The sequence below is a fragment of the Catharus ustulatus genome, chromosome 2 (assembly GCF_009819885.2).
Source record: "Catharus ustulatus isolate bCatUst1 chromosome 2, bCatUst1.pri.v2, whole genome shotgun sequence".
In the NCBI taxonomy this organism is placed as follows: Eukaryota; Metazoa; Chordata; class Aves; order Passeriformes; family Turdidae; genus Catharus; species Catharus ustulatus.
Window position 1 is genome coordinate 96,492,281 of NC_046222.1, and position 26,655 is coordinate 96,518,935.

Here is a 26,655-nt window from a genome sequence, read left to right on the forward strand (position 1 = left end):
ACATTGTCCTCAGCTGTTGAGATTACAATTTTATTTTGCTGATAGCAATTTAGTTGCTTGAATTAGCTCATTTCTTCCAAAGGTAGACCATGGTGTTCAAATGGGGGAGGAAAGCTGATCATTACAGATAATTTGTTTTATCTGTATGAAGATAAAATTATAGTGGGAGGTATGTGAATGTTAATTGCTTTCTAGCTTCACAAGGAAGACAACTATTGACTAATATTGATTAAGTGGGATGAAATCCTTTTAAATTTTTTTTCTCTGAACAGGAAAGTAAATTGATTCATTCATTAAATAACACATAGAGAAGAGACCTGTTCCCAAACCATATACTAGTCAGATATTGACACTTCCGACTTCTTTCTGTATTTTTCCCCTTTTGGTGGAATTACGTTCCCAAAGAAAAACACTAATAGGGGGAATTTTAGAAACTCACTCATTATATTTATAAAACACGCAGGCTACATTGGGCTCTTCATCACAATCATCTGTTCAGTGCCCTAATTAGATTTTGTAAACCCGTTCTCCTGGCACAAGAAAAGTCACAGGGTTATTTGCACTGTGGTCCCAGGGAAAGACAATCAGCTAAGACACTGACATGCTAATTAGCAACTGCCGCTTCAGGTTTGCTTATCGAATTGAAAGGAAGAGTCATTAAAGTCAATTTAAACAAACCTTAAGACGACATTGCTTGGGGGTATTTTGTTTCTAGGTAGCAAGCTCTTGCAATCCTCTGAGGTCTTTATCTCTATTACACTGAATTTCAGTCTTCCAAAACTGGTCCCTTAACTCTGAGCAAATCTGAGTGTGGTGCCCTTGTTGCCTAACAGAGAGCCCACGAGAAGTAGATTGAGGTGAATTAATTCAGAATAATATTTGTCCCACTTCCCAGTTTATCTGAGGATGTTTCAGCTCAAAACTACCTCATATGTATAAAGAAGCTGGGGGTCACAATTTGGGCTGAAAGTGTAAGGACATCTTTAGTGGGTAAAGTGCAGGAATGCTCAGTGATGTGAATGCGCTGAAAATCCATATTCCACTTGAGACCGTCATTAACTCCTTAAGAATTCCAGGAGAACTGAGCTTGCATGGCTGTACCTGGATTTGAGTTAAGACCTTCTGAATGCTGCCACTTTTGTGTGCTTTATTCAAAGGAAAATACTTTGTACAAGAAAGACATTGAGGGGCTGGAGCAAGTCCAGAGAAGGGCAGCAGAGCTGGGGAAGGGTCTGGAGAACAAGTCCTGTGAGGAGCAGCTGAGAGACCTGGGGTTGTTTAGCCTGGACAAAAGGAGGCTCAGGGGGGACATTAGCTCTCTCTACAATTGTCTGTAAGGAAGTGATAGACAGGTGGGGGTCAGTCTCTTCTTCTAAGTAACAAGTGGTAAGACAAGAGGAAATGGCCCTAGGATGTGCCAGGAAAGGCTTAGATTGGAAATTGTGATAGCATTCTTCACTGAAAGGGTTGCTAAGTACTAGAACAGGCTGCCCAGGGGAGTCATGGAGTCAACATCCTCGGTAGTATTTAGAAGACACGTAGATTTAACGTAGATTTAGCATTTAGGGACATGGTTTAGTGGTGGGCTTGGGAAGGGTTAATGGTTGGGCTCTGTGGTCAATTCTATGATTCTGAGTACCAGAAACTTGCAAGGATATGGAATTGTAGGAAGCATTTCTCATACTGTGACATTATAGTATCTTTCCATATTTGCTTTTGTCTGTGTTATGGTAATATCCACAGACCTCTTGCTGTAATACAGATTCTTGGAAAGGCATATGGTTCTCAGTAGGGGTAATGGAAGTGATGGTGACAGAACAAATTACAAAGGTAAAAGAAAACCCTGCACAGGAAGATTGTGTTACTGAATTAAGCACATTATCTATTATCATTAAAATAACTATATTTTATCCAATTGTAATGTGACCAAAACCAGGCTAACTTGAAAGAAAAGTATGAAGATACACAGAAAATGTGATTTTATGATGTCTTCTCTATGACCTGAGTGAGTTTTGATAATTCCAGGTAATTCCTAATGGATACTGAAATAACCCTAAAGAAGTAAAAACTGAGTTCTTTTCTCACTGCATCCCCTCACAGCCTGTGTTTCTATAAGTGATCAAAGAGTTTTAGTAACCACCAAGAGACAGTTGATGTTTTTTCTTTTGGAGAGTGAATGTTAAATGTATGCCTGATATCAGTAGAAAAAGATAGTAAGGCAAAGAATGACACCCAAAATTCTCTTCTGTTCCTCAAAACATGAGTCTGAATGAACAAATACAGTTTGCAATTTAGCCTGCACCCAGGCAGTTTTGCTTAGGGATTTCTCTTACTAAGGTGGGAGATCATAATTACAGTAATTTCACTACTATAAGGCGCACTGTTTTGACAAAAATTTTGGCCCGAACCCGGAAGTGCGCCTTATAGTCTGGTGTGCCTTATATATGGACAAAGTTGCGAAATTTGCCAACCTGGAAGTGCGAGCCGCAATGGGGGGGCAGTGGTGCGGAAACGCCAAGTTGCGAGGGGGGCAGGAATGGGCGGCCCCGGCCACTGCACTGGGAGGGAGGAAGCCGGTGGTCACAGAAGCCCCGAGCCGTGAGCCGCGGCCACCCCGAGCCAACACGGAAGCGTGAGCTGAGGCCGCGCCACGGCAGCCCTGAGCTGCGCCTCGCCAGCTGGCACCAGGGGCGGTTGGGAGTGCTGAGGCCCGCGGAATGGGGAGGCTACGCCAATCTGTGAAAAATGTTTTCAAATTGAGCACCTGCCAGTAAACCCCCTGATCACGCGAGTCCGTTCCTAATTTGTTACTTTGTTGCGCGCGGTGCAGCTTCTCACTGCAAAAAAAAAGTGCGCCTTATAGTCCTGTGCGCTTTATACAATGTACTAAGTTGCGAAATTTGCCGACTCCTGGAGGTGCGCCTTATAATCCGCTGTGCCTTATAGTCGTGAAATTACTGTAATTCGTTTTAAATTCTTCTCAAAACACATTTCTTCAATGAAATTACTCTTCAGGACTTCCACCATCTGTTTTGCTTTAAATTTTGATTTTAAACTTTCTTATCAATTGTTCTTCCTACCACACCAAAGGAGCTTTTTTCTGCTCACCTCTTGCATGCATCTTCACAATTCTGAGACATGCTGTGTCTCCCATCAAACCCGCTGGGCAGTAACCAGCACAAACTAGTCCTCATAACCTAATGGGGTTCAGAGTACCACAAAACTCAAGTTACTGTTGTAACTGGCTGCTACACCCTTCTCTGAAGGTTGGGAGTTAGTTTTTGCATTGGAAGTGAACAGGCTCTGTCTGCCTTGCTGTCCATCTCCATACTTGTAGTTTGTCTGGAGAGTTTGTGAATTGATTACTCTTTCCAGGATTTCTTAGAATCTTTAAATTCAAATCTTTCTTTCTTTCTTTCTTTCTTTCTTTCTTTCTTTCTGTCTTTCTGTTTTTCTGTCTTTCTTCCTTTCTTTCATTCTTTCTTCCTTTCTTCCTTTCCTTCTTTCTTCCTTTCCTTCACTTTCCTTCCCTTTCCTTCTTTTTTTTCCATGGCTCAGTAAGTCCAATCCCTCTCCCTACTAGCACCAACATCCAGAATTGCCCCTAGCATTCTCCTTCCTCTGCTCTGCAGGTGTGGGAATGCAGACAGAGCCAGGCAGGAGCAAACCTGATAAAAGAGAAGGACACCCAAGAAGTGTAGGTGAAATTAAGGCAGCTGCCCCAGAACATTGACACAGAACCTCTGCTGATCTTCACTCCTCAAGCCTGTACCTCCTAGGATGTACCAAACCTATGGGTCTCCTCTTGTTTTGACATTCACCTTTCAACCAGTTTCTTTGCAAACTGTGGTTATGGCTGCTACTTTCCCTCTAAACATAACCGGGAAATTAGGAGCCTCCACCTCTTCCCTCCTGTATAATATCCCACTGGATCAGAACACTTGCCCAGAAGTGAGAGAACCAGGCCAGTTATCTTCTCTACCTGAGACCATCCATACTTGAAGACTATTTCTGTATTCTGTATTCTGTATTCTGTATTCTGACTATTTCTGCCATTTTGTAGTGAGGTCTGCCATCAGTGAGAAGGGCAAACTGCTTCCCAGGCCCTGCTTTGAAACCCTGTTCTGTGTTTTGCATTGCAGAGATGCAGAGGCTGTGCCCTTCCCATGCCTGTAGCCCTGTATGCTGGGTGCTCTCTAGGTGGGTGGGATCCTATATCCCTGAGCGCTTGGCAGCCTCCTGTTCCCTGGCACAGCACAGGATGTCCTGGGGCTTTGTAGGGTGGGCTGTCCCAGACCTGCACATAGCAATGCCTTTTTTGATGTGCCCGAAACCTCTATAGGCAAAAAGAAGGGAGCTGCAGAGGACCATTCTGACCCCCTATTGCACTGATACCCAATGATCTGAACCACCAGAAGCTAATTCTTGCTGTTGGGTGAAGTTATCACAAATTAATTAGCCAAATTGAGCCAACCAACTTTCAGATTTGACAGTAACATTACTGTGTTCTCTGCACCCTGGATATCTTGTGGGACTATGGCATGGGTGGAACCATGACTCTCCTCATTCTCCAGCTGTTTTCCTTTTGGTAATATTATAATTTCTCTGCCTCCTTCACCACCCCTGCAATTTCTCAGAAATCATTTCTGGGACAAATTGATGTTCTTTTTCCTGACTTGTAAGTTCGGGGGGTTTTGTTTGGTTTCTGTGTTGTTTATCCTCATTTGAAAAGTTTTCATCTTTCCAGTAGACCAGAGTGAGGACTTTTAGGTTTTCTTGTTGAAAGGGAAATGAAGTGAAAAAAGTGAAGACGTTTCTCACACACCTTCAATAATAAAATATCAGCAAGGAACTCTGGATGCAAAAAACATTAAATAAAAGGATCATTTTCAAAGGCACAAAACATAGCCCATTGAAGGCTTTAGTTAAGTACTTATCCATAAAAAGAAGTAATCTTCTTTGCTCTGAAAGATCACAGCCTCCCTCTGTAAAGGAAGGGCCTGGCCCAAGGTGTGCTACTGTGACAAGCAATAAAGGTGGAAATGAGTGATTATTTTAACAGCCTTTCCCAAACCAATGTACATCTACCTCTGGCTTTCTACTTGCATTTCATGAGAGAAATACTTCAATTCTGTCTGTGAGTGAAAGGCTTATGTTTCAGAAAGTACATCTAGTCACTGCTGCCAGCAGAAATAATAAAGGTGACAGGCTTTCCCATATGAAGACACACTCCTGTCATGTTTTTATAATCATTGCTTTATTTAAAATGGAAAAATCCTCCTCCTCCCACTCAGCATGTCTGCAGGACCAGATGCTTGTATTAAAAGCTGCATTACTCATTTAGTTTTTTTCCTCATCTCTTCTAACATGAAACCTACAGGACTATGAATTTAGAAAAACAAAATACTGTAGTAAATTTTTTAAAATTCCCCTTTATGCTTCTTGTTAAAAACCACACTAGACCCCTTTATTCACAGTCTGTTCTGAGCCCAGGAATAGGGGGACTCCTGCATGGGGCCACACAGCTGTGGGGAAGGAGCTTCTTAGGCTGAAGCTGGGATGGAGGAGTCAGTTTGTGATGGACCCCTAATGTCACTGTGCCTAATTTTTCCATGCTGGTTTTCCTGTCCAGATACACACAGAAGAGGTTCCTCCAGGCAGAAGTACTGCAATCCTGCCCTTGCCCTACATGCCATTTCCTGACCATCAGAGGCAATCTCTGCTCTTTTTACTCTCCTGCTTCTTCTAGAGCAGACTCAAAGCCAGCTGTATTGGTGGAGTCATTGCCATGGCTTTGGATTCTTAGGTCTGGCTCTGCACAGCTGGAAGTAGAAGAATTCACTGCCATGATATTTATTACTATTGTTGTTATGAAACACAGGTTATTTGGTTTATTTTTCTGGCAGAGCTCTGCTGAAGTGGCAAATGTCTGCCATTCAGTCCTAATTTCTGTGGTCAACAGATGCCCTTGCTGCATGACCTAGTAGTTTTTAGTCTTTCTGCCATTACTTCTTCATTATCTTGTTATGCCCAGGGTGGAGGTGTAATCAAACATTTTCTTGTGATGGAAGCTCTTCCTGCAGGAAGGCAAACTTCTTTCTTAGAATAAGAAGGAGGGTTTTGCTGGCCATTGAAAAATAGGTTGGAAGGGGGATTTGTAATGAGAGCAAGGTGCTCCCCGTGTCCCTTCCATGAAGCTTTATGTGTGTGTATGAAAGAGGCTGAGACTCTTCTGTGCAGGTGCAACTGAGAGCAGCAGGAGGTCAGCCCAGATTTTTCCTCTGCCGTGGCCTTAGTAGGTGGAGCAAGTTTTGACTTCTCCTGTCCCCTTCAGCATCACCCACTGCTCCCAGACTGCAGAGAAGCCAGGAAAAAAGCCAGAGCCATGGAGAGGCAGGGACAGAAGAGCAGGACTTTCCTGCAAATTTCTGTCCCTACCCACCCTTGGATTAAAAAGATTCACAGGGAGATGCATGATTTTGTGCATTTACCTATCCATGAAGCATTTTCCAGAAATCAGTTCTGATTAAAAAATACAAAGAATTTTTTGCATTAAGTGCTACAGAAATACTTTATTACTGCTGGCATACAGATAATTGAAGCCAATGTACAACATGTATTTGATAAAAGCACCACTGGTTACAACAAATATCTCCTGTTCCCCACACACTCTCCCCTCTGCTTGAGGTGACAACATAGTGGTTTCAAAAGTATGTCTGTGTCTTTTACTATCATGAGAATACCTGAAACAAGTGTTCCCTCGTAAAGAAGGCAGCTTTTTGGCTGCCTACAGTTCCTACTAATACATAAATAGGCCCAAGTCCAGAAAGATTATCCACACTCAGAATCCTACATTGTGATCAATTCCAAGGTGTTTTAAATGTATCAACATTTTTACTTTGTTTTGTGCAAAATGGCCTGAGATTTTACTCAGCTGGCACCTGCTAGGGTACAGTTCTATTTCTGTTGTTCAGGCTACTCTGTGATATCACCTTCAAAGCAAATAGGAAAAAAGTTTACTCCCTTGACCAGGAGGTACAAGCAGTACCTGAAATATGAAATGTTTATATGAAATAAATAAGGAAAGTTAACCGGGTGTTGATTTGCTAAGCTGCAAGGATAGAAAATCTCAGTATCTGTCTGCCCATCTATCCAGTCATCTCACTCTCATTGTTCTCACTCATTTGGATTTTACTTTGTAAAACCAAACCCAGATCAGTGTTAGAAAATTAAATATTAGGAAATAAATATAAGGAACTTAAATAAAGGGAATTCTACACAGTTTGAGCTGGAAAAAAAACTGTAATGTTAAGTGCAAAAAAGGTATCTAAAATAATTTCAAAGGAGATGTTTTAAAATTACCATGACAGCAGCCTTTCAACTGTGTACTGAAGAAACAGGAAAGTTACTAATGATGCTCCTGATACTTCTGCTCCTACAGTCTAGAGTTCTGGCTTCAACTTCAAAGGGAATGATTGCTCACACTTTCTGTATGCAATATAAAGTTCTCTTCATGCTCAGTCTACAAAACAACAGGTAGCTATGCTCTTTCATGTGTACCAGAATATATGCAAAGGAAAACTTCCCACTGAGATGAACTCAGCTCAAAGCCCTCTGCCCAGGCCATGGAAGGCTCTTTTCTGTGTCTCTGTGCAGCTGCTGTTACAAAGCTGCTGGTTAGAGCACACTGGTGTGCTCTCAGCAAGCTGGCTGTTCAGTTGGTGAGAATGACTGAATCTCCCTGACATCACTGGAGATTCAACCATTTATCCCAGCACAAGAGATGAGCAAATAAATTCATTCCTCTCCAAGGTGGGTCTAGGGTGTTTGGTCCAATCAAATCTGCACCAACCTTGATCTCTCTCATCACAGCAATCATAGGAGTGAAAATATTAACATATTACCAGCTATTTGGTACATAGTGTATGAGGGCTGGGAACCAGCAAGAGTGGCAGTGTAACACAGGTATCAACATCAGGCCTCAAAGCTGGCTCAGGGATGCTGAGTCTGTGCCTACCCTCAACTGCTCAGTGACCCCCAGGTTGTGGTGGCCCCTGTGAGACCATTTGGCCACCAGGAAATGGTGCTGCATGCCTACTTTATACTCAAAAGACCATATTTATGTAATCAATTGAGATGAAGTAAGGAGAGAAAAAAAATTGTGAAAAACGTATTTTTTGCCAAATTTCTGTTATTCTGTGAGCAAAATTACTGTGAAATTGCAGTGTTTTTGGAAAATTGTCTCCTACTCAAAAAATCTCTGAATAATTTTTCTTAGCAGCTTTGTGTGAGATGTTTTCATGGAAACTTCCAAAGCAGATAGTCATGTTTTCTGGCTGTATTTTTATTCCACTTTGGCAATTAGTGATCACATGGTCTAGCTTACAATTCTCTGATTCTCTTGCATTAAGAACAGGAGGTGAAACCATGCTGACTTTATTTTCCATAGGAGTATTTTATATTGTGAATCTTTCTACTAGATAACTAGGTGGTAATTAACTTGTCCATCTTTAATAGTTGAAGCAAAAGTGGGACATGACTGCTGTGATTCACAATTAACTGCATATTTCCTTTTCATTATCAAGGCACACTATGCTAGGTGAGGATTTGATATGTCAAATTTATAACATATACCTTTCCTTGGTCTAGAGGTACCTGCATTTTCCCATCTGTGTATGTGTTCTGCCCATTCCAACATTTTTAGCACCCACCTTGCCTTGATCTGACAGAACTGCCTTTCTCTCAGAGTGCTGTCAGCACCCTCTTCCTTCTTGGTGTGCCAAGTTCCTTGCACTGAGTACCACGAGTAACTTTTCACTGAGTACCAAGGGTAGCTTATCACTGAGCATGAGTGAGCACCTCCCACAACACACAGAGGAGTAATTGCTGCACCAGGATTTGTTGCATTGTCAGGAGAGGAGAGAAATCCTTCATTTTCAGACAGTTATAGATATCAAAGGATGCACAGACAGGTGCAGAGGAAGCAGGTGTAACATCAGATGCCTACCTTCCTGTGAAAATGTCCCAGAAATGCCAAAAACTGTAGGGTGTAGGCACACATTGCAAAGAAACCCTTAGTAACATATGACTATGAATAGCAAACTGCTTGGGACTATGGTTCCTGTGGAGTTCAGAGGCTGGAAAGTGCAGCTTCCTTGCTAAACTGCTACTAGAGAATATCTTTCAGGCCTCAGCACGGGTTCCATGCAAAGCAAGAGGTATTTCAGATTGATCTTGTGTGCCAGCACGGCTGTGGGAGCTGAGAGATGCAGGTATGAACTGCTTCGCTGGGATGCTCCAGTCTTTCACATGTCTGCTAGAAATAGTGATCCACTGTATGCTTGTTTATGGCTCTGAGCATATTGAAGACAAGCCACTGTACACACATACTGAAACACACTGGAATGAACCTGGACCCTTTGGCACATTATTGGTGTATGCTGACAGTGTGACGTTTGGAGACTTTTTTCACTTTTATTCAAATATAATAAATGTTGAATGCAACCTCCATCAGTGGTGAACGGAAAATGTCTCCAACAGCAGAACTAACATCCCACCCATGTGGGAGATAGGAGCCCTGTATCCAAATCTGTGGTCTAAATCAGGCAGAAGAGGGATCCCACATATTCACTGATGGTTTAGACTGTCAGGTTGCTGTTGAGCATCTCCTGTTTCCAAACACAACTTTTCCAGTTCCTTATGGTAATGACAAGGCACACGCATCCACATAAGAAACCAATGTGCATATACACACAGATCTGATGGCATTAAAGATGACATAAAATGTAGAAAAAAACATTCAGAATCTGTCAATCACGCAGCATCCTTCATTTGAACAGTAACATCAGATTTCATAAAAAGCAGGCTGTTGACTATGTAGAATAGAGGTTATAGGATCTTCCTTGGCCCAAATCATAGCATGCCAGCAAGGAAGAGTTTGCTCACAGTCATAGAACACTGAATACACCGGATGATGAAATTAAAAGGTGGTACTTCTTCTTTTCATGCTCTTGCTCTTCAGACTCCAAATACATGGTTTACACACTAAAAAAATACTTTCTCATTCAATGGATGTGACTAATTTCCTATAATACTTAATATTTTGTTGTACACTAGATTTTCATGGAATAGATGTATATTTAATCCCTTCTTTTGCAGAGCTTGAATTTTTACTTTCCTCCCTTTTCATCCTAGCAAGAATATAGTTGGCTTCTCCCCATCCTACTTCATAAATAAAAGGACCAATTTTTGGAGACAGTTTGCTGCCTAGAAAATATTTTTTGTGTCAATAAATTACCTGTTCCTTCTCAAAGAACATTTCTATATCTCTTACTGACCTCTTGCTCCGGGTGTGCCTGAAACATTTATTGGTTTTCTTTTCTCACTCTTCCTTCACTCTTTGATCACCAGAATTTTCCACTTGATTTCTCATGTTCTTTCTTCATTTTATTCTTACCATTGTAGTCTGTGGCCAGACATTGCTGATGCTATGGCCAGGAGGTGAGGTCACCAGCTACATGTCTATGTTTGTCTGAATTGGTATCTATGTCTCTATTTTTGCTGTAGTAATATCAGCCAGAGACAAGAGCTCCAAAGCATTGGCATAACTTCATCTCCAGTCCTTGCCCTGAACAGGCGAGGCACTGAATAGGCAAAGAGTGGCACCATATGCACAAAATTCAACTTTGCTTTGCTTTTCTTTACTGGAGTGATTTTCAGCATAAGCATGAAGGAAAGTCAGATAAATATTTATCAACTTGATTCTTATCTGAAACAAAACATATGCTTATGTATTCGTTATCAAGAGCACAGTAATATAAATAGCACGATGGCACACACATACTAGAGATACAGCTCAGAAGTGTTTGATTTCATATATGTATGGGAAAGTACTATTGGATTTTGGCAAATATGGCATATCTTAAATCCTAATTATAATTTTGTGTGAAGCTGCAAAACTAGAAACTCTATGTTAGCCTCTCTGAAGGACAGTAAGTACAAATATTCCCACAAGGATGAACCTTCAGGTGGAAGAAAATGCACATAACTACATCAGATACCTGAAATGAGAAGTCTGACATTTTCTTACTTGGCCTGTAGTAAAGAGAATCTCATAGTAATTTTGCAGAAGTGCCTCAAATCAGAAAGTATTTCTGCTGCTAATGATTTCATTAGTATTTTATTTGTTGTAAGCAACTCATTAGCCCTGACTTTTCCTATCTTATCATAAACTTTCTGACAATGAAACAGCTGAATTTTACTCTTGCAAAGGGACAAAAAAAAGGAAGAGAATTGATCAAAGATTATCACTACGTTAAAGCTAAAGAGATACAGAAAAGCTCTGGTTTAATACCAGGAAATGACATACATTTTGCTTGTTTTAGTGTTCCTCTCTGGAATGCTTCGACAGGCATAACAGCCAAACATTGCCAAAGCCAACAAGACTGGCAAGAACAATGTCCATACTTAGGGGACTTTGTGGAAAATACAGGAAGGTTTGAAAATCCTGATAAAACCGACCCAGAGGCCAGCACCCACTTCTTGGTTGTGCTGCCAGGATTCTGGGAGACTCCACTCATTCCAGTGATATTTTTTCAGTCTGGAGGAGACAAAAAAGCCAAGTTCACCCTTTAACAGATTCAGCCTGTGTGTGCTGCTGCTGTAGTCTGGCAGAACACTTCCACCAGCAGGTTTTGCACACTGAAATATCCCACTGTGTTTCCTATTCACCACACTGTGGTCTTAGTAAGAAAACAGCAGGGTTACACAGCCACCCACTTACCCTGCTCCTCTGCGTTCTGGGAAGTCAGGATGCCCTGTACCATTTGAAAGGTAACTGGAACCCGACCTGGAAGAAAATGATAAAAAATTGAGTTTAACTACTATGTAAAAGCATGAAAAAATATAAAAAGTATGACTTGTCTGCCTATAATTTCAATGAAATACAAAATGGTGGGTTTATGCAGCTATTTTCACGTACTAGAAAAATGATTTTCATTGTTTTCAGGTGTTTCAAAAGGAGAAAATACTGTTATTCATGAATTGTGATGCAGAAAAAATATTCTGGGGGATTTTGATTGATTGACATGCTTGAAAGCAGAGGCATGATGAATAAAGTTTGTAAATAATAATGTGCTAGGATAAAAAACTGCATAAAGAAAACAATAGGTTTTATACTCTGAGAGGTCACATGAAGAGTCATAGCTATGTACAACTTAGTTTAGGATTTAGGGAGAAAAGGTGTGGAAAATAATTTGAAAACACTGTTTATCTGTTTATCCTATAATCATCTCCAAAAATCCACAAAAAAACTGCCTGTCTAGCTTAATCTAGCTTTTTTCCTATAACATCCGAACAAGTCTGTCACTAAAAGTAGTGAGTATTTCACTGTGGTTTTCTGGTGCATGTACAACTGAATGTTCAAAGACCAGTAGCAAGAAGTTATCTGTTCTATTTTACAGCAAGGGGGAATAAGAGAAAGAAATTGAATTTGTACAAGCGAAAGAGGAATGGATAACTAAAAGGATTTTTACCCTGTTTTTCTAAGGAAACTAGAACTTAATCCTGTTTTGCTGCCTGTGCTGTTTTGAGCCAGACATATACCTTTAGAATATATTGACTAATTTCAACTCAGTGGGTAGAAAGGTAGAATTATCAGATATATTGAGTTCTTACTATTGGCAGAGAAAAAGCATTTGAATTCCCAGTGAGTTATCCCACCACTACTAGGCACCAGGAATGCACACCCATCAGGGAGAGTATGCATGAAAGTTAGAGGCAACCATTTAGTGCAAGCTCACAGTGTTTCTGTAGTGTGACAATTCTTTTCTTAACCTGAAGCAAAAAGATGGCTCTGTCTCAAAGTGGAATCCAAAAAGGATACAAGCTCACTGGTAAGTGAGCACACCACAGAGAAGAAGGTTGGAGGCTTATAATTTCCATTTGCACTAGTTGGGTTGGTCTTTTAGGGCATTCAGGTTGGTTTCCAGGAAATTCTTGGGATGGTGATGAAAAAATAGGGAAAGTGAATATTTCTACATTCAGTCTGAAAGAGGAAAGTGAAAAACAGGATCATGGAAATAGTGGAAATAGCATGAGAGTGTGGCATATGGCTGTTTCACAAATACACACCTGAAGGGATTAAAACAAAGATGATCATACCCAAAGGAGCACCAGTCAGCAGAATAAAACGGACAGCAGTGAAATTTAGGAACTTCAGTTACTCTGCCATGCTATATTAAAAGGTTTTTATGCCTACTCTGTGTTTCCTTATGCAGAAAGTAAAATTGATCCTGAAATGCAGCAGCAAAGACCTTTAAAAGTTTTAAATGAATTTGGGTTGTCCTAGTAGTTATCAGAAAGGGACCTTCCTGGGCAAAGTTCCTGTGTCTTTCCTCCTCCACACTGATGGGAATTAAGTTTTGACAGGTTCTGAATTCAGGGGAACAAGATGAGGAGAACTTGACCAGACAATATCCACCATCCAAAAGGAGGAGCACGGATGGAAAATTAAATGGTGCCCATTAGAAGAGGAGAAATAGCTCACACAAAGTAGTTGCCCCCAAAAGACCTCCCAGCTACAGTTCAGTTGATAGGTGCCACTCCTCAGTGGCAGATCAGTGAACTTTCAAAATTTGTGCCAGACAGAGGGTAAGAAGAAGAAATCCATCTTGGAGTACACACAGGTGTTCCAGACAGCAGTACTTCTCTGAAGGATAAGGTTACATTTTCTATGACAACTGTAGGAGAAGTAAATGACAACACAGCTGAACTATAAATCTTACCAAAGTCACTATCAAAAAGTTGAAATGACTGATCTGTTTTTGCAAATCAAAGTTGAACGTCACTGCTTTCTCATCCTCAAGAGCTCATAAGTTGCTATGGAGAGCTTAAACACAAACCTGACATTGTACATACAGCTGAGCACGTATCTGACAAAAACATCTGGCAAAATACAAACATACATTTCACAGGAGGTCAGAAAGAATTGTTAATTTAAGTGACTAATGACAGTTATAAATATGTAGCTCAGCTTTAAAAAAATAAAGGGAACGATTTATTAAAATGTGACAGTTGCAGGTAATAGATTTGGTTTGCATGGTGAGGCTACCATTCATATAACTTTATATAATTTATCACAACTGCAATAAAACAATATAACACAAACAGTGTTTTTAAAAATAAATGCATCAGTTTTAGTAAAAGTATTAATTACTATTTTATGCCTAGCACCAGAAAAATCTGATTATCCATTTTTCAAGACTCAAAGACATGATTTTAATAAATCATCAAAAAGCACACACTTTGTTTAGAGAAATAACCCTCTAAGCAGGGAATTATCCAGTGTGTTTCTTCATTTTCCATTACCACGGTGTTCTTTCTGATTTCTATCATGATTAATGAGAGCCAAGATTATTGTTAGCATGAAGTGTTTTCAGCTTTTCCTGGAAGGCAAGTGTGGGGAATATTGTATTTCCATCACCTTATGGTAAAAACTGCGGGTAATTTGGGTTTGGAACCTCAACAGAACAATTCCATTTGTAAGCAAAGAATTGCATAAGGTTTTACAGATAAATTGAATAATAACTCGATGAGAGCTCCTTGTAGAATGTTAATAATTTTCCTAGTCATTAATATGACAGATTGATGAAGGGTAAAGGTTTTATACATAACTAACATTAGTTACTTATGAGGGAGGAACAGTTTAATTTAAAAAGCTGACAATACCTCTTTTTAACTAGTAGAATATAGGAATCCCGTCGATTTTTTGAAGATAACACAGAAAGGCAGAGACAAGATTGCATGGATAGCATATAGTTCAGATGTAGCTTCTCCACTCAAAATCAAATCATCAAAATATTTCTTGCCCCTTAATTTGTTTTCAAATGCAACCTGAACAGCTCTGCAAAGAATATATTTCTCCAGCAGTCCATCTTGGTAATACTGTAACCAAAATATTGCCTAAAATGGAACTTTGTGAGACTGACTTTTTTTCATGGTGGGTGTATTCTGCCTATTTTCAAATACTCCTTTGTATAGTCTCAGTTTTTCTTTGGAGTTCAAATTCAGTAAATATGAATTCCTGAGCATGGCCTAAGCACATGAGTTTTGGTGAGATGGTTCTGTGTTTTCTATGTATTTGCTCACACAAGCAACTTCTGCTGAATCACAGCTTCCCCATTTAGATTATCAAGCGCCTTTTGCATGCACACACTCTCAGGGTCTCACCTACTTTACATGGTGAAACAATTGATGGCCAGAGATAGTCGTGCCAATGGGTGGCTGTAAGAATAACTGCTCCTGACAGAAGTATTTTTAGCCTGATGTTTCAATAGTGGCCAGGACCGGATGGTTAGAAAGAACATAGATGTATAAGCTGATTCTTTTCCAAGCACCAGGACCCTGAGGTGATGACATTTGCAGAGAACACAAAGCGTTTTTAATTGAGCAAGACTAGGAACATATTTGAAGAATTTTAGAAGGACCTTGGGAAAGGCGGAGATGTGGAAATGACAAATGACATGCTGCCTTTCTCAAATGTCAGGTAAGGGGCACTGAAGGTGACTGCTTGACACCTGAGCCACTGGGACTGGCTGCTGGGTTACACACCAGGTATAATTACATGGTAAGAGACATGGACATCAATATGGAAAACCTAGTAAATATCAAAAGGTTTATCCTATAAAAAATGAATGACAAATGCCAGGATGTGAATAAATGGGACAAGGAAGCCAGAATGTAGGGAAGTTTATTTCATTTAAGTGAATAATATGAATCAGATCTAGTGCATACGAATTAATAAAGTCATCTGACTTGTAAGTTTATTGAGATTTCTAAATCTATCTATTCCTCGTATTTCTATGTTTGTTTCAAGTATTTTTCATATCAGTAGCACAAACTTTGAACTTATTCTGTAATGAAATCCACTAAAGTTACAATGGTGGCAATGTGCTCAATGGGATCCTGGCAGCCCAATAGTAAAGGAGATGGCAGTAATCAGAAAAAATGTAATGAAGATATATAGCACTTTGAAATAGTTCATATACCATATATTTTCAAAAATAAAAGAGAAAAGGTGACAAATTAATTTTAAAAATAGTAGGATTTTTTCCAATACACCTGTGAAAATAATGTAGTGGTCTGAGTACTGCCAAATACTACTTTAAAATAAATATATAAAGTGAAACTGAATGACCTGACTTGTTCTCTACTCCATGACAGCTTTCTCCAAATCTAATTTGCACTTGGAGTGTACTGTGCCCCGCAAGAGCAGTTGCAGTGATATTCCAAAAGTTATTTTTAACAAACTCCTGTAATTTCCTAATAAACACTCATATATGTGGTAATGACATTAGATCTGATATTTATTTATTTATTTATTTATTTATTTATTTGAATTTTTTTGGTATGTTCTTTCTTTCTAGGATTGGGGGGAAGCAGAAGAGACATTTTGAGCTACAGTACTGAAACAGTAGGTAAAATACATCACATACCAAAATCTTAGAGTCAAACATAATAAGAATTTCATATTCAGGCTGCTCTGCACTCTGGATTCTTGTCAGATCTGTCTGCACAACTGCTTAACTTTTAGCAATCCAATACATATCAATGCTGGAAAATGGTTATTTATGTAGCACTGAAAGCACTTCCAGTTATTTAAGCAGTGCCATCCATCATTGTGACTACTTGCTTGAAACTTCTGACATTTACATGATTATCCTTAGGGGAGAGACTTTGTTGTTGTTTTAAGAAATATTTTCTCTGTCTCTACCACCTTATTAACCTGATTAGGGATTCTTGTACTTCTACTCTTGCTGCAAAACAGAATTCACAAATGCTGTGTTGCCTCACACAGGAGTTGATTAGGGATTCTTTTTGAGTTTGCCCAACCTAAAATACCTAATGTAACCAAAAAGGAGGATAAAAATAGGATTTTTAGTCCTCAAAATGAATTTAAAAAATATTAATACCTGCAGTGGTGATCAGGGACTTGGTTAATAACTGTGTGTGTGTGTGTGTGTGTGTGTGTGTGTGTGTGTACCATCAAAACAGAAATAGGGGGTTCTTTTCCTAGAATAGGCATAGGTACAATGATACAGAAGTTGCCTTACAGCAAAGCAAATATTTCCATGTCAAAAAATCAGAAAAACAAAAAGAAGAAGAAATTGGCAAACAATAGCCTTAATGGCAATGCAACAGTGTTTTTACAAAAAGGTTTATTATTCATGACTCTTTAGCATGTGAGTGTTTGCCATTCATATCCTTTATTCCCTCTGCCTGGCATAGGGCTTTTCTGTTATGATTTCAGGTCTGCTTACCTTTAATTTACTTTAACTCAAGAGCTAAAGGTAAAGATTTTTTCCTTTTCCTGCTCACTTCTGAACCTGATTAGGTCAGGAAAAAAAATATGTATTGTGTTGTTAAGATTCCATTACCACGGATTCAAGTATTCAAGATACAAAGTCTTCTTAATTCAGACTGTGTCATCATGGGCTTGGGGCAATCAGGAATTATTAACATGGAGCTGCTGGCTCTCTGGCGTGTTTTCCCTGAGTGTACTGTAGATTTTACCCTTTGGTACATTGTCTTCAGCATTACTGCTTGTGCCTGAACAGGCTTCTGTTCAGGCTCCTTTCTGTGCCCAGCAGCAGACAATGTGAGCTCTGCTCTATTCAACATCCTGTGTGGATTTTGTGCCACATTGCTGACCTTTTATGATACCCTATTGTGACAATCTTTTTTTCCTAGTGAAAAATCCTATCACACAGAACTATTTCATCTCCATAATCCCAGTGCCTTTTGTATTATTGATGGTGCTCAGGCTATTTCTTGTTAGCTTCAGACTAAGATAATTCTTTCAAGCCACTGTGAAGTTGGGTCATTTTGCATTTCTTACTCAAACTTGTCAAATCTTATAAAAGTAATAAGTAGCACTTGAATCACATTTACTTCAAATCGTTCTTCCTGCAGCTTCTTCCTTTCAGTGTTTATCAGAACTCTTAAAAGCATGTCTGATATAAAAAGCTTTTTACTGGGACAGTATTTCAGTTTAATGAGGATTCTTGCAATTTTATTATCATTTTCTGAAGTCTAGGTAGTGCTTCTTTGCACAATGACTTCTGTAATAGTGCTTCTGAAGTTTTATAGGCTGCATCTCCTCTGACCTATTTCTCTTTATAAACATATTTATGCAACTTCTCACAGACAAAAACATTTGCTGGTGTCTATTTTCCAGGTTGAGAATTTAATTTTTGTGTTCTAGCTAGTGTTTCAGAAGAATACACAGCCACTTAGAAGGGCAGGATATGTTTGCTACAGGCTGGATTCGATTTTTTTTTACTCAGTAAGGGGGAAGAGGCACCTGCTACAGCCTCCAGTGTGTTGTTCAACCTCCTGGCTGGTTGCTGGACTTCTCCTACTCCCTACCTTGCCCATCATCCCTGTGGCAGAGTCTGGCCTTTGCAAGGTTCCAGTTTTTCAAGGTGGGAGTGTCTTGTTTAATTTGACTCAGTATTGAGCTGCTGCACCTAGTAATTGCAAAAAAAGGAAACTGTCATAGCTCTAATAAAAGTCTTTATTTTCAAGCCTCCATAATCATTCTTCTAGTCAATTTAATTCACTCCCCCTCAGCCACAGGCACTCAGTTAAGTTCTGTCATCTGGCCTGTTCATGAGATTCCATTTTGTTCCCTCTGGGTGACAGGCAGAGCTTACTCCAGGAAAGGCACCAGCAGAGGCTAGACCTGACTGCTGAGTAGTCAAGACCTAACACAGCTGTTAATTACACCAAGTTGGTAATGGCAGAGATACCCAGGCTCAGTCTGTGCCCTTGCCCAGGCTGGTGAGCAGGCAGAGTGGGCACCCTGCTCACCTGTGCCCTTGGAGGTCAGGAGGGAGGAGTATGTGGGGCCCAGCCAGGTTTGCTGTATGCTCCTACAGGTTTGCTGTATGTTCCTACAGGGCATCCCTCATGTTCCCAAGAGCCTTGTGATTCACAGAAGCTGATACTGCAGCCAAGAACAATTAATTCATGAGGGAAATAAAAAAGCCAATGTTCATATGTATTGTCTCACCTTGGTACTTCATGTACATCATGATAGGGCTGTAATTGGCTGGAACTGTAAGTCCTGCAGTGCCATGAGTAGCTGGATGTTGTGTGTGATGGGGGCAGAGTGGTCAGTCAGAGAGCAGCAAACACTGGTAGCAGAATGCACTGATTTGCAACTGGGAGATGACACCAAGAAATGGGTGACATTTCAAAAGTCAGTAGTAAAGCTGATTTGGGTGCTTCTCTGTAGGCATCTTTAAAGATTGCATAACTTCAACTTACATGCCTCAATTTCAGAGCATGGATCTGGGGAGAGATCTCTTCATACGGTAAACTGATTTGCTTAGAAAATCAAACAGTATTTTTAACATCTCTTACTTTTCTCTGCTTAATTAACTTGAACTATAAACTTGTTTTGCTTCTGCACAAGAGCTTCAAATTGCTTGGGCTGTATCACATTAGAAATAAGCATTTAAAATAAAGTAAATGTTAAAAAGAGGCTTGCAAATGGCCTAATATAAATAATGGATGTCAAGCTAGCAGCCTTAGCCATAGGAAGAAAATTATTCCTTCCTCCCTGAGTTCAATGACATCAAAAAATCAAGCTTTCAGTAGAAGAAGACTTGTAGTTCACACGACATCAGGCACATTCTGAATAAATTTCATTTGCACAGCTACTTTATGTTTGCACAAACCAGTGTGAAACCTGTCCATCATATAAATAATCAAAGGAAATGCAGATATGTTCAAAGCAATTTCAGGTTGGAAGTTTCTTCCAGCAGCAAAGTCTCTATGAGTCAGCCAGATGTTCCAGAATGAATTATTCAGAAAAGGATTTTCAAGTTAATTCTGTGAAATTACTTCCTCATATTTTGTATGAAACAAAAAGGTGTTGAGCTTGTGAAGACAAAAAGAAACCATCCAAACTTTCTATTCTTGGTACATTTAGGAAATTAAGTCTGCCTCTTCAATTCAAAACTTACAGATGGGTAGGAAAATATTATGAGTTATTAATATGCCTCCAGCATGCTAAAAGCCACAGTAAAGATTTTAAAATGTTACTGATCCCAGAGAAATGTAAAAGAATCCCTGTGACTGGAATGCCCAGGAAAAAGGAACTTAGCCTTTCAAGAACACCAGAGAATCATAGAATTGTTTAGGTTGGACAAGACCTTCCAGATCATCAAATCCAACCCAGCACTGCCAAGTCCAGCATTACACCATGTCCCCAAGTGCCACATCCACATCTTTTAAATACCTCCTGGGCAACCACTTCTCTGGGCAGCCCATTCCAGTGATTGACAATCCTCTCAGTGAATAAATGTTTCCTAATATCCAATCTAAAGCTCCTTTGATGTAATTTGAGGCCATTTCCTCTTGTCTTAATGCTTGACATTTGTAAGAAGAGGCCATCCCCTGCTTGGCTACAGCCTCCCTTCAGGCAGCTGTAGAGAGCAATAATGTCCCCTCTGAGCCTCCTTTTCTCCAGGCTGAACAACCCCAGCTCCCTCAGCCACTCCTCATCAGACTTGTGCTCCAGACCCTTCCCCAGCTCCACTGCCCTTCTCTGGACAGGCTCCAGCCCCTCAGTGTCTTTCTTGCAGGGAGGGGCCCAGAACCAAACACAGGATTTGAGGTGTGGCCTCACCAGTGCTGAGTACAGGGGACAATCACTGCCCTGGTCCTGCTGGCCACACCATTGCTGACACAGTCCAGGATGCCATTGGCCTTCTTGGCCACCTGGGAACACTGGTTCATGTTCAGCTGCTGTCACCAGCATCCCCAGGTCCTTTTCCTGGGCAGTTTTTCAGCCACTCTGCCCCCAGCCTGCAGCACAGCCTGGGGTTGTTGTGATCCACAGAAAGGATCTGGCACTCGGCTTTGTTGAGCCTCACACGAGTTTACAGTGTCTATAAAGGATTTAAGAGCAGACACTCCTTTCAGTGCAAGGGTTTTTTTTTCATCTGTATTCGAGAGAAATTTATACACAATCTCCAACACAAAATGGAATTAAAAATCCACAGTGATCGGTGGATTATATTGAGATATAAAGTAAGCACTAGGCTTTCACTGGGCTGATTTGCCTTGGAAAGGGGTTGACTACTTAAGAGTCTTGTGTCCTTCATAAATGTGTTTCTCCTTCAAAATTCTGAATTAAAGTCCTTGATGCAAAAATTGCTGCTTTTTTTTATTTCCCAAGGAAAATTACAGAAATTACCTGATGTAAAATATATAGAAAATTATGTATGTTTGCAATCTTGAGGTGTTTAATTGTTCCCACCACACATTTTACAATAAATTCAGCATTAGGACTCCCTCAGAACTGCTGACTATTAAAATGCCAACTAAACAAATAATTGAAATTAAAGTATTTTGGAAAAAAACAGCCAACCAGAACAAAACAGCTGTGGTTAATAGACCTCCCTTAAAACATAAACTCAAAATATGGTGCAGAGCAAAAAAAAAGAGTATGACTATTTCAGAAGAAATTTGGAAGGATTTTTCTTTTTTATTTTAAATAGAGCAATGTGGATCAGGTGTCCTAAAAACCAGGAGGAGTGAGAACAAGAGGGCAGAAAACCTTCTGAGAAGTATTAACTGTCAAAGTTGTTAGGACAAGTAGGAGGATAGGACAAAGAGGCTCTGTGGAAGCTCAAGATCCTGTAGTAACACTGCAATGATATTCAAGAGCAGCTTTTCCCTTCATACAAGGATGCCAGGAAATAAAGGGAAAGTGGTGGAGAGGTTAACTGGACAAGCCAAGAGATGCTTGATCATGGTGCATAACACATCAGCCACTTCTGGAGGTGGGCCAGACTGAAACTTTGTGGGTTTATGAATTTCTGTTTTACAAGAGACAGAGGAATCTCACATTATTCATAGTGTTTGTACAGTTGAAGCAGAGGGTGCATTATCACCACCATGTCTTCTTTCATGTCATTCTTTTCAGCAGTACAAACTTTCTGAGTTTGTCTGCAAAGCTTCCATCATTCCACATTTATAGCCTCTTTGCAGCATCACTTAAAACCAAATCTACATTATTTTCTTTTGGTTTCCCTTAATCTTTGACTGACCTTGGTACAGGGACATCTCAGGGTCATTTTATTTCCCATGAAAATCAAGACTAGGGAGAGCACCCCAATAATCCAGGAGAACTGGGAAAGGAGTTAGCCTGAAGCCTGCATGCCTGAAGACATATTTATTTGTCTCTGTAGAAAAATCTTCCAAGGCTGGGGTACCTGCCACAATAAAGGAAAAGCAGGAATGAAGCTGAACCTGACTAGAATTCCACCAACTGAGAGTGAGTACTTCTGAAGTTCAAATAGAATTGAAAATGTAATGTCAGTCAAAAGTGATTATGTCAGAAAAAAAGCTATTTATCTCAGAGCAAAAGGATTGAATAAGTACAAGACTGCCTCAGCACCTGCCATTCCTACCTCTATTTCAACCTACTTAGTGCTGTGCTTATGTGTTTTCAGCTGAAAACATGGGCTGTTCAAACTCTGTTCTGGGGCCAGTGCAAATCACTATTGATCAGTGAATGCAAGCTGACTTATTCTGGTTTACTCCTGCTGATCCTGGGGCAAGGTACAGCAGAGTTTTGGTAGCACTTTTGCAATTAGATGAGATCAGGGCAGATGAATAGTCCTCCTTTAAAAATGCCACCAAATGTCACTTCTGCCATTGTGTTATCTTCCAGCTCCCTGATAAAACTTTAAGACAGTCTCTAAGACTGATCCTGTGAAAACACAGCAGTTAGTGCTAAGGACAGCTGTACATTTGTTCCCTAGAATGCCTGATCTTTCATATGGCATCTTCACAACAGACCAGGCATATGATGCTAAGTCACAACTGGGATTCTCCACTAGTCTTTGCATGCCTGCAAACTGCACATGCACAGCATAAAATGGCAAATGAAAGAAACATGAAAGGAAAGACATTTTCACCCCCTCAGAGAGAAGGTTAATTCCCCAGGCCATGCCTCTTCCCTCACAATCCCTTCAGGAATAAGATGATCCCAAATTTGCTAATTGCTACAATGTTAGAAAGAGAAAATTTTTTCTTTCTGAGTCTACATCCTGAGATGTGCCACAGTACTAAAACATTAGTAACTGACTGTGCTATTATTATACTATCTCTTTAAAAATTTGTCAATTAGAAACAATAAATTGAAATTAATTCAGCTGTAGAAAGGCCCATGTAAACAACTAGCACTTGTTTTCCCAACCATTATTCTTTTACAGGTATCCCTTAATTGGTACTCTAAGCATTGACAGCTTATTGATTAGGTGGATGCCTCACTCTTTGTCTGTGTAATGCTCCTTTAATGGTATCTGAAGTGAAGTGTCTGGAGTCCAGCATCTAAACCTCTTAGACATTTCTGATAGTCTAACCTCAGCACTTTGTCAGCATTCCCTCAATAAATACCCCTCTCTTTGTCTTCTATCTGCTGCAAAAGACTGTCTCAAAGCTATAAAAAAAGTCTCTTTCTTCAGTGAGAAAAGACATTGCCACACTTCACCTTCCTGAAGGCAATTAGGAGCCTCTTGATTAACTTCAGTTGGAGCAAATCAGGCCCAGGATCTCACAGTATCCATTCCTTTGCTGTGATAAGTTATAGTTACTTTGCATTGTTTAGCTATGTACAGACCATATTCATTAGTCATTTTCATTCGTGACATGGATGAATTCATTAGTTTCTGATGCTGATTTAGATTCATAACTATTACCTATAATTAATTGCTAATGAAGGCTATTAGTGTCTAGCTGACATTTTTCCCTTCCCTGCTAAATGCTAACAAGTTCGAGCACAGGAAAAAGGGCTTGTCTTAGACAGGAATTGATTCATTTTAACAAATAATCCTAAACACTGCTATTAGCCTTCAACAGCATGAGATCTTTTCTACAACAGGTACAGAGCACTGCCTTATAGAAAGTAAAATAGTAAAATATAGAAATATAAATATAGAATGTAAAATAATAAAATCAAGGCTATAAAAATATCTATCTTGTTTTTCACAGATATATAGCCTCATCCATCCTTCACCTTAATCTTCCTCCCATACAGACATACATGAGCCACAGAGAAGCAATTCTACTGCATTTATACATTGGTAAGTACAGACAACGGGGCATCAAGGGAAACTTTGGTCTCTACTGCTTGAAAAACAGTCTTTCAGTGATGTCAGAGAAGCTATTCTTGACTGGATCTGGTGTACAAAACTTCTGAATCCCTGCTTTCTTCATTTTCATTTCCCTCATACACCAGGCCAGCTGCAAAAGAGCAGTTGTAGTTAAACACCACGGGTCTGAAAGCAACATGACATGCAGACAAGAGGGAGCCTTCTGGCCCATGTCAAGATTTGAGAAGACAATTCTCCCCCACATAATTTACTGGTTGAACAGATAAAACAGAAATAAAATGGCATGGGTGAAGGTATTTCAACTGGGACATGATAGTTCCAGTTTTATTTCAACTTTACATTTTCCTTACCGTCCTCAACAGAATGAGATTTCTCAACAGAGAAATTTTTATCATTACCCCTGAAACATAATGTCTTCCTACTGCACTGGAACACAAATTCAACTCTAGACCTTATGAGGCAGCTGCTTCATGAAACCTGCTCTTCCCTTGATTTTGGAAGACTACAGAACATACAGAGCAGTGGTGAGACAGATATACTGAAAGAAAAAGGGAAAAAAAAAGAGAAGAAAAAAAGGAGGGAATGAGCAGGTATCTGTTCTCTCAATTGCCTGAGTACAAGATGGAAACTTGTCACACAAAGGGGCACTCATGGAACTTGCAGAAATGTTCACTGTGTGCTTTCAATTTTTTTAGGAGTCCTTGGCAGGATGAAAGAGGAAGAGGGAAAGACAAGACACCAGATATATTTCCCCAGAAAACATATCTCCTTTGGATGATTTTTCCAGCTTTGTTTTGTGGGACCACTCTCAAAAGGGATTTATGAAGGAGCACATGCTAAGGAGTCCAGTGTGGATCTGGGAACAGAAAAGGCACAGAAGGTCGAAAAGCCAGTATAATTTGAGGGAGCCTTGGGCAGAAGCTGTGAATTTGGCATTTCATGGTTTTGCTTTGTAAGAAACCCTTATTAATTACTCTTGTAATTCAATATTAATCAGAAGAGCCTATTAACTCCAATCCTTATAAAAGCTATTTTCAACGGGTTTTATGTAAGAAATATTATATCCTGCTTAGCATTAGGTATTGACTAACACTTTAAACTGAGATATGCCTAAAATTAGGCATTTAAACACGTGTGATTTTTAGTCTTTTAAACATGCCTAAAAACATTCAGGAAAATCATAAAACAAGCAATGACTATAGCAAATCTGAAGGATGTTAATGTAAAGGTAAATTACCTGCAAAAGGCATCTTTCCAAACCATTGGAAAATCAGAATGTTTATTTATTATGGCAAATATGTACTTGGCATTTGAATTTTTATACTATGTCTTCCTAGCTTTTCTAATCATTAGTGCTCCCCTGGGCTCAGATATTTCATTTCTCCTTAACTCAGGTGTGCACACAACCTCAACTAGTTTTCCTGTATGGTATTTGTTGATACTTTCTGAAACTTGTTTTTCATAAAATCTCACTGATACAGCCACTAATAATGACCAAACTCCAAGAGTGGTGTCTAACAGTTACCATCCACTCTGCCTGCTCCAGTATCCCCAGATGTCATTCTGTTTGTCACCATGCCTGGACTGTTCTGTAATTAATTAAAAGTTTAAAATGGAAAGGCAGTGGGAAAATGGAAAAGCAAAGGGAAAAGGAGAAGCTCCAGGACTGAGTGATAGGTTGTGTACTAGCCCAATCAACACAAGAGAGACTTGGCTGTAAATTATGCACTTTGGTGATAAAGATCAGTTATGTGCAGTTGAATAACATTATCTCTGACTAACATTCATCTTGGAGATGTGGGTAGATCATGGAGATCATTATGTTGAGAGAATGTCTGGAACCTGATGTAAAGGGGTTTTCTTTTTTGGTATTCAAGGGGACATGTTTTATGAAAGCTGTTTTACTGTATATGAATAAATAAGATTCACACATGGAGAGGAAACCATGCAAGCAGAGACCACAGAACTCCATGTCCATGACTCACTGTTTGGAGCTGTGCTTTGCTCTGCCTTTTTCAATCATTAGCTGTAGGAGGTCGGATGGCAGGACAGGAAACCTTAAATTGTGGTTGTTTTTATGAGTTCTAGAATCACATTCCCCATGAGTTCTGAAAGATCTGAGGTTAGACCTTTGCTAGCAATGTAAAGAATCAAAATTCAGTGGAAGTCAGTGTAAAAGTTTGCATAGATTTCTATAAACCTTGGATCAAAGAAATAGACACATGTGATGTGCTCTATCCCCAATTTAGTGCCCCGAAATTGCACTGCAGTTTAACACACTAGGCTATTTCACTATTTAAATCAATGCTAAAACAACAAGAACATATTTCCCATCTTGTCTGCTGAATTATTATAATGGATTATTAACACACATTCATTGTCAAAAGAAAAATAACAAAACTGTGTTTTGGCAACAATAGGAGTGACAAAACATAAATAAGAGAAACAGAAAATAATCAAACAA

At 39.7% G+C, this 26,655-nt stretch overlaps 2 protein-coding genes across 3 annotated transcripts in view; both read right to left on the reverse strand.

Annotated features, from left to right (window-relative positions):
• Positions 1-20,805, reverse strand: part of LOC116992280 — a 37,509-nt gene extending 16,704 nt beyond the window's left edge. The window contains 7 exon segments of the mRNA XM_033051734.1: positions 11,369-11,444; positions 11,783-11,848; positions 13,039-13,045; positions 20,321-20,654; positions 20,656-20,713; positions 20,716-20,745; positions 20,748-20,805. Of these exon segments, the coding sequence (XP_032907625.1) occupies positions 11,369-11,444; positions 11,783-11,848; positions 13,039-13,045; positions 20,321-20,654; positions 20,656-20,713; positions 20,716-20,745; positions 20,748-20,805 (629 nt within the window).
• ST6GAL2 (ST6 beta-galactoside alpha-2,6-sialyltransferase 2) overlaps positions 1-26,655 on the reverse strand; it is a 175,699-nt gene that overhangs the window by 100,098 nt on the left and 48,946 nt on the right. Inside the window, exon 2 of one of the 2 annotated variants that reach the window (XM_033086645.1) lies at positions 11,783-11,848. The exons of the other annotated variant lie outside the window; for it this stretch is intronic. The gene's annotated coding sequence lies outside the window, so the exon portion shown is untranslated. The remainder of the gene's footprint in view (positions 1-11,782; positions 11,849-26,655) is intronic. 2 annotated transcript variants of the gene reach the window in all.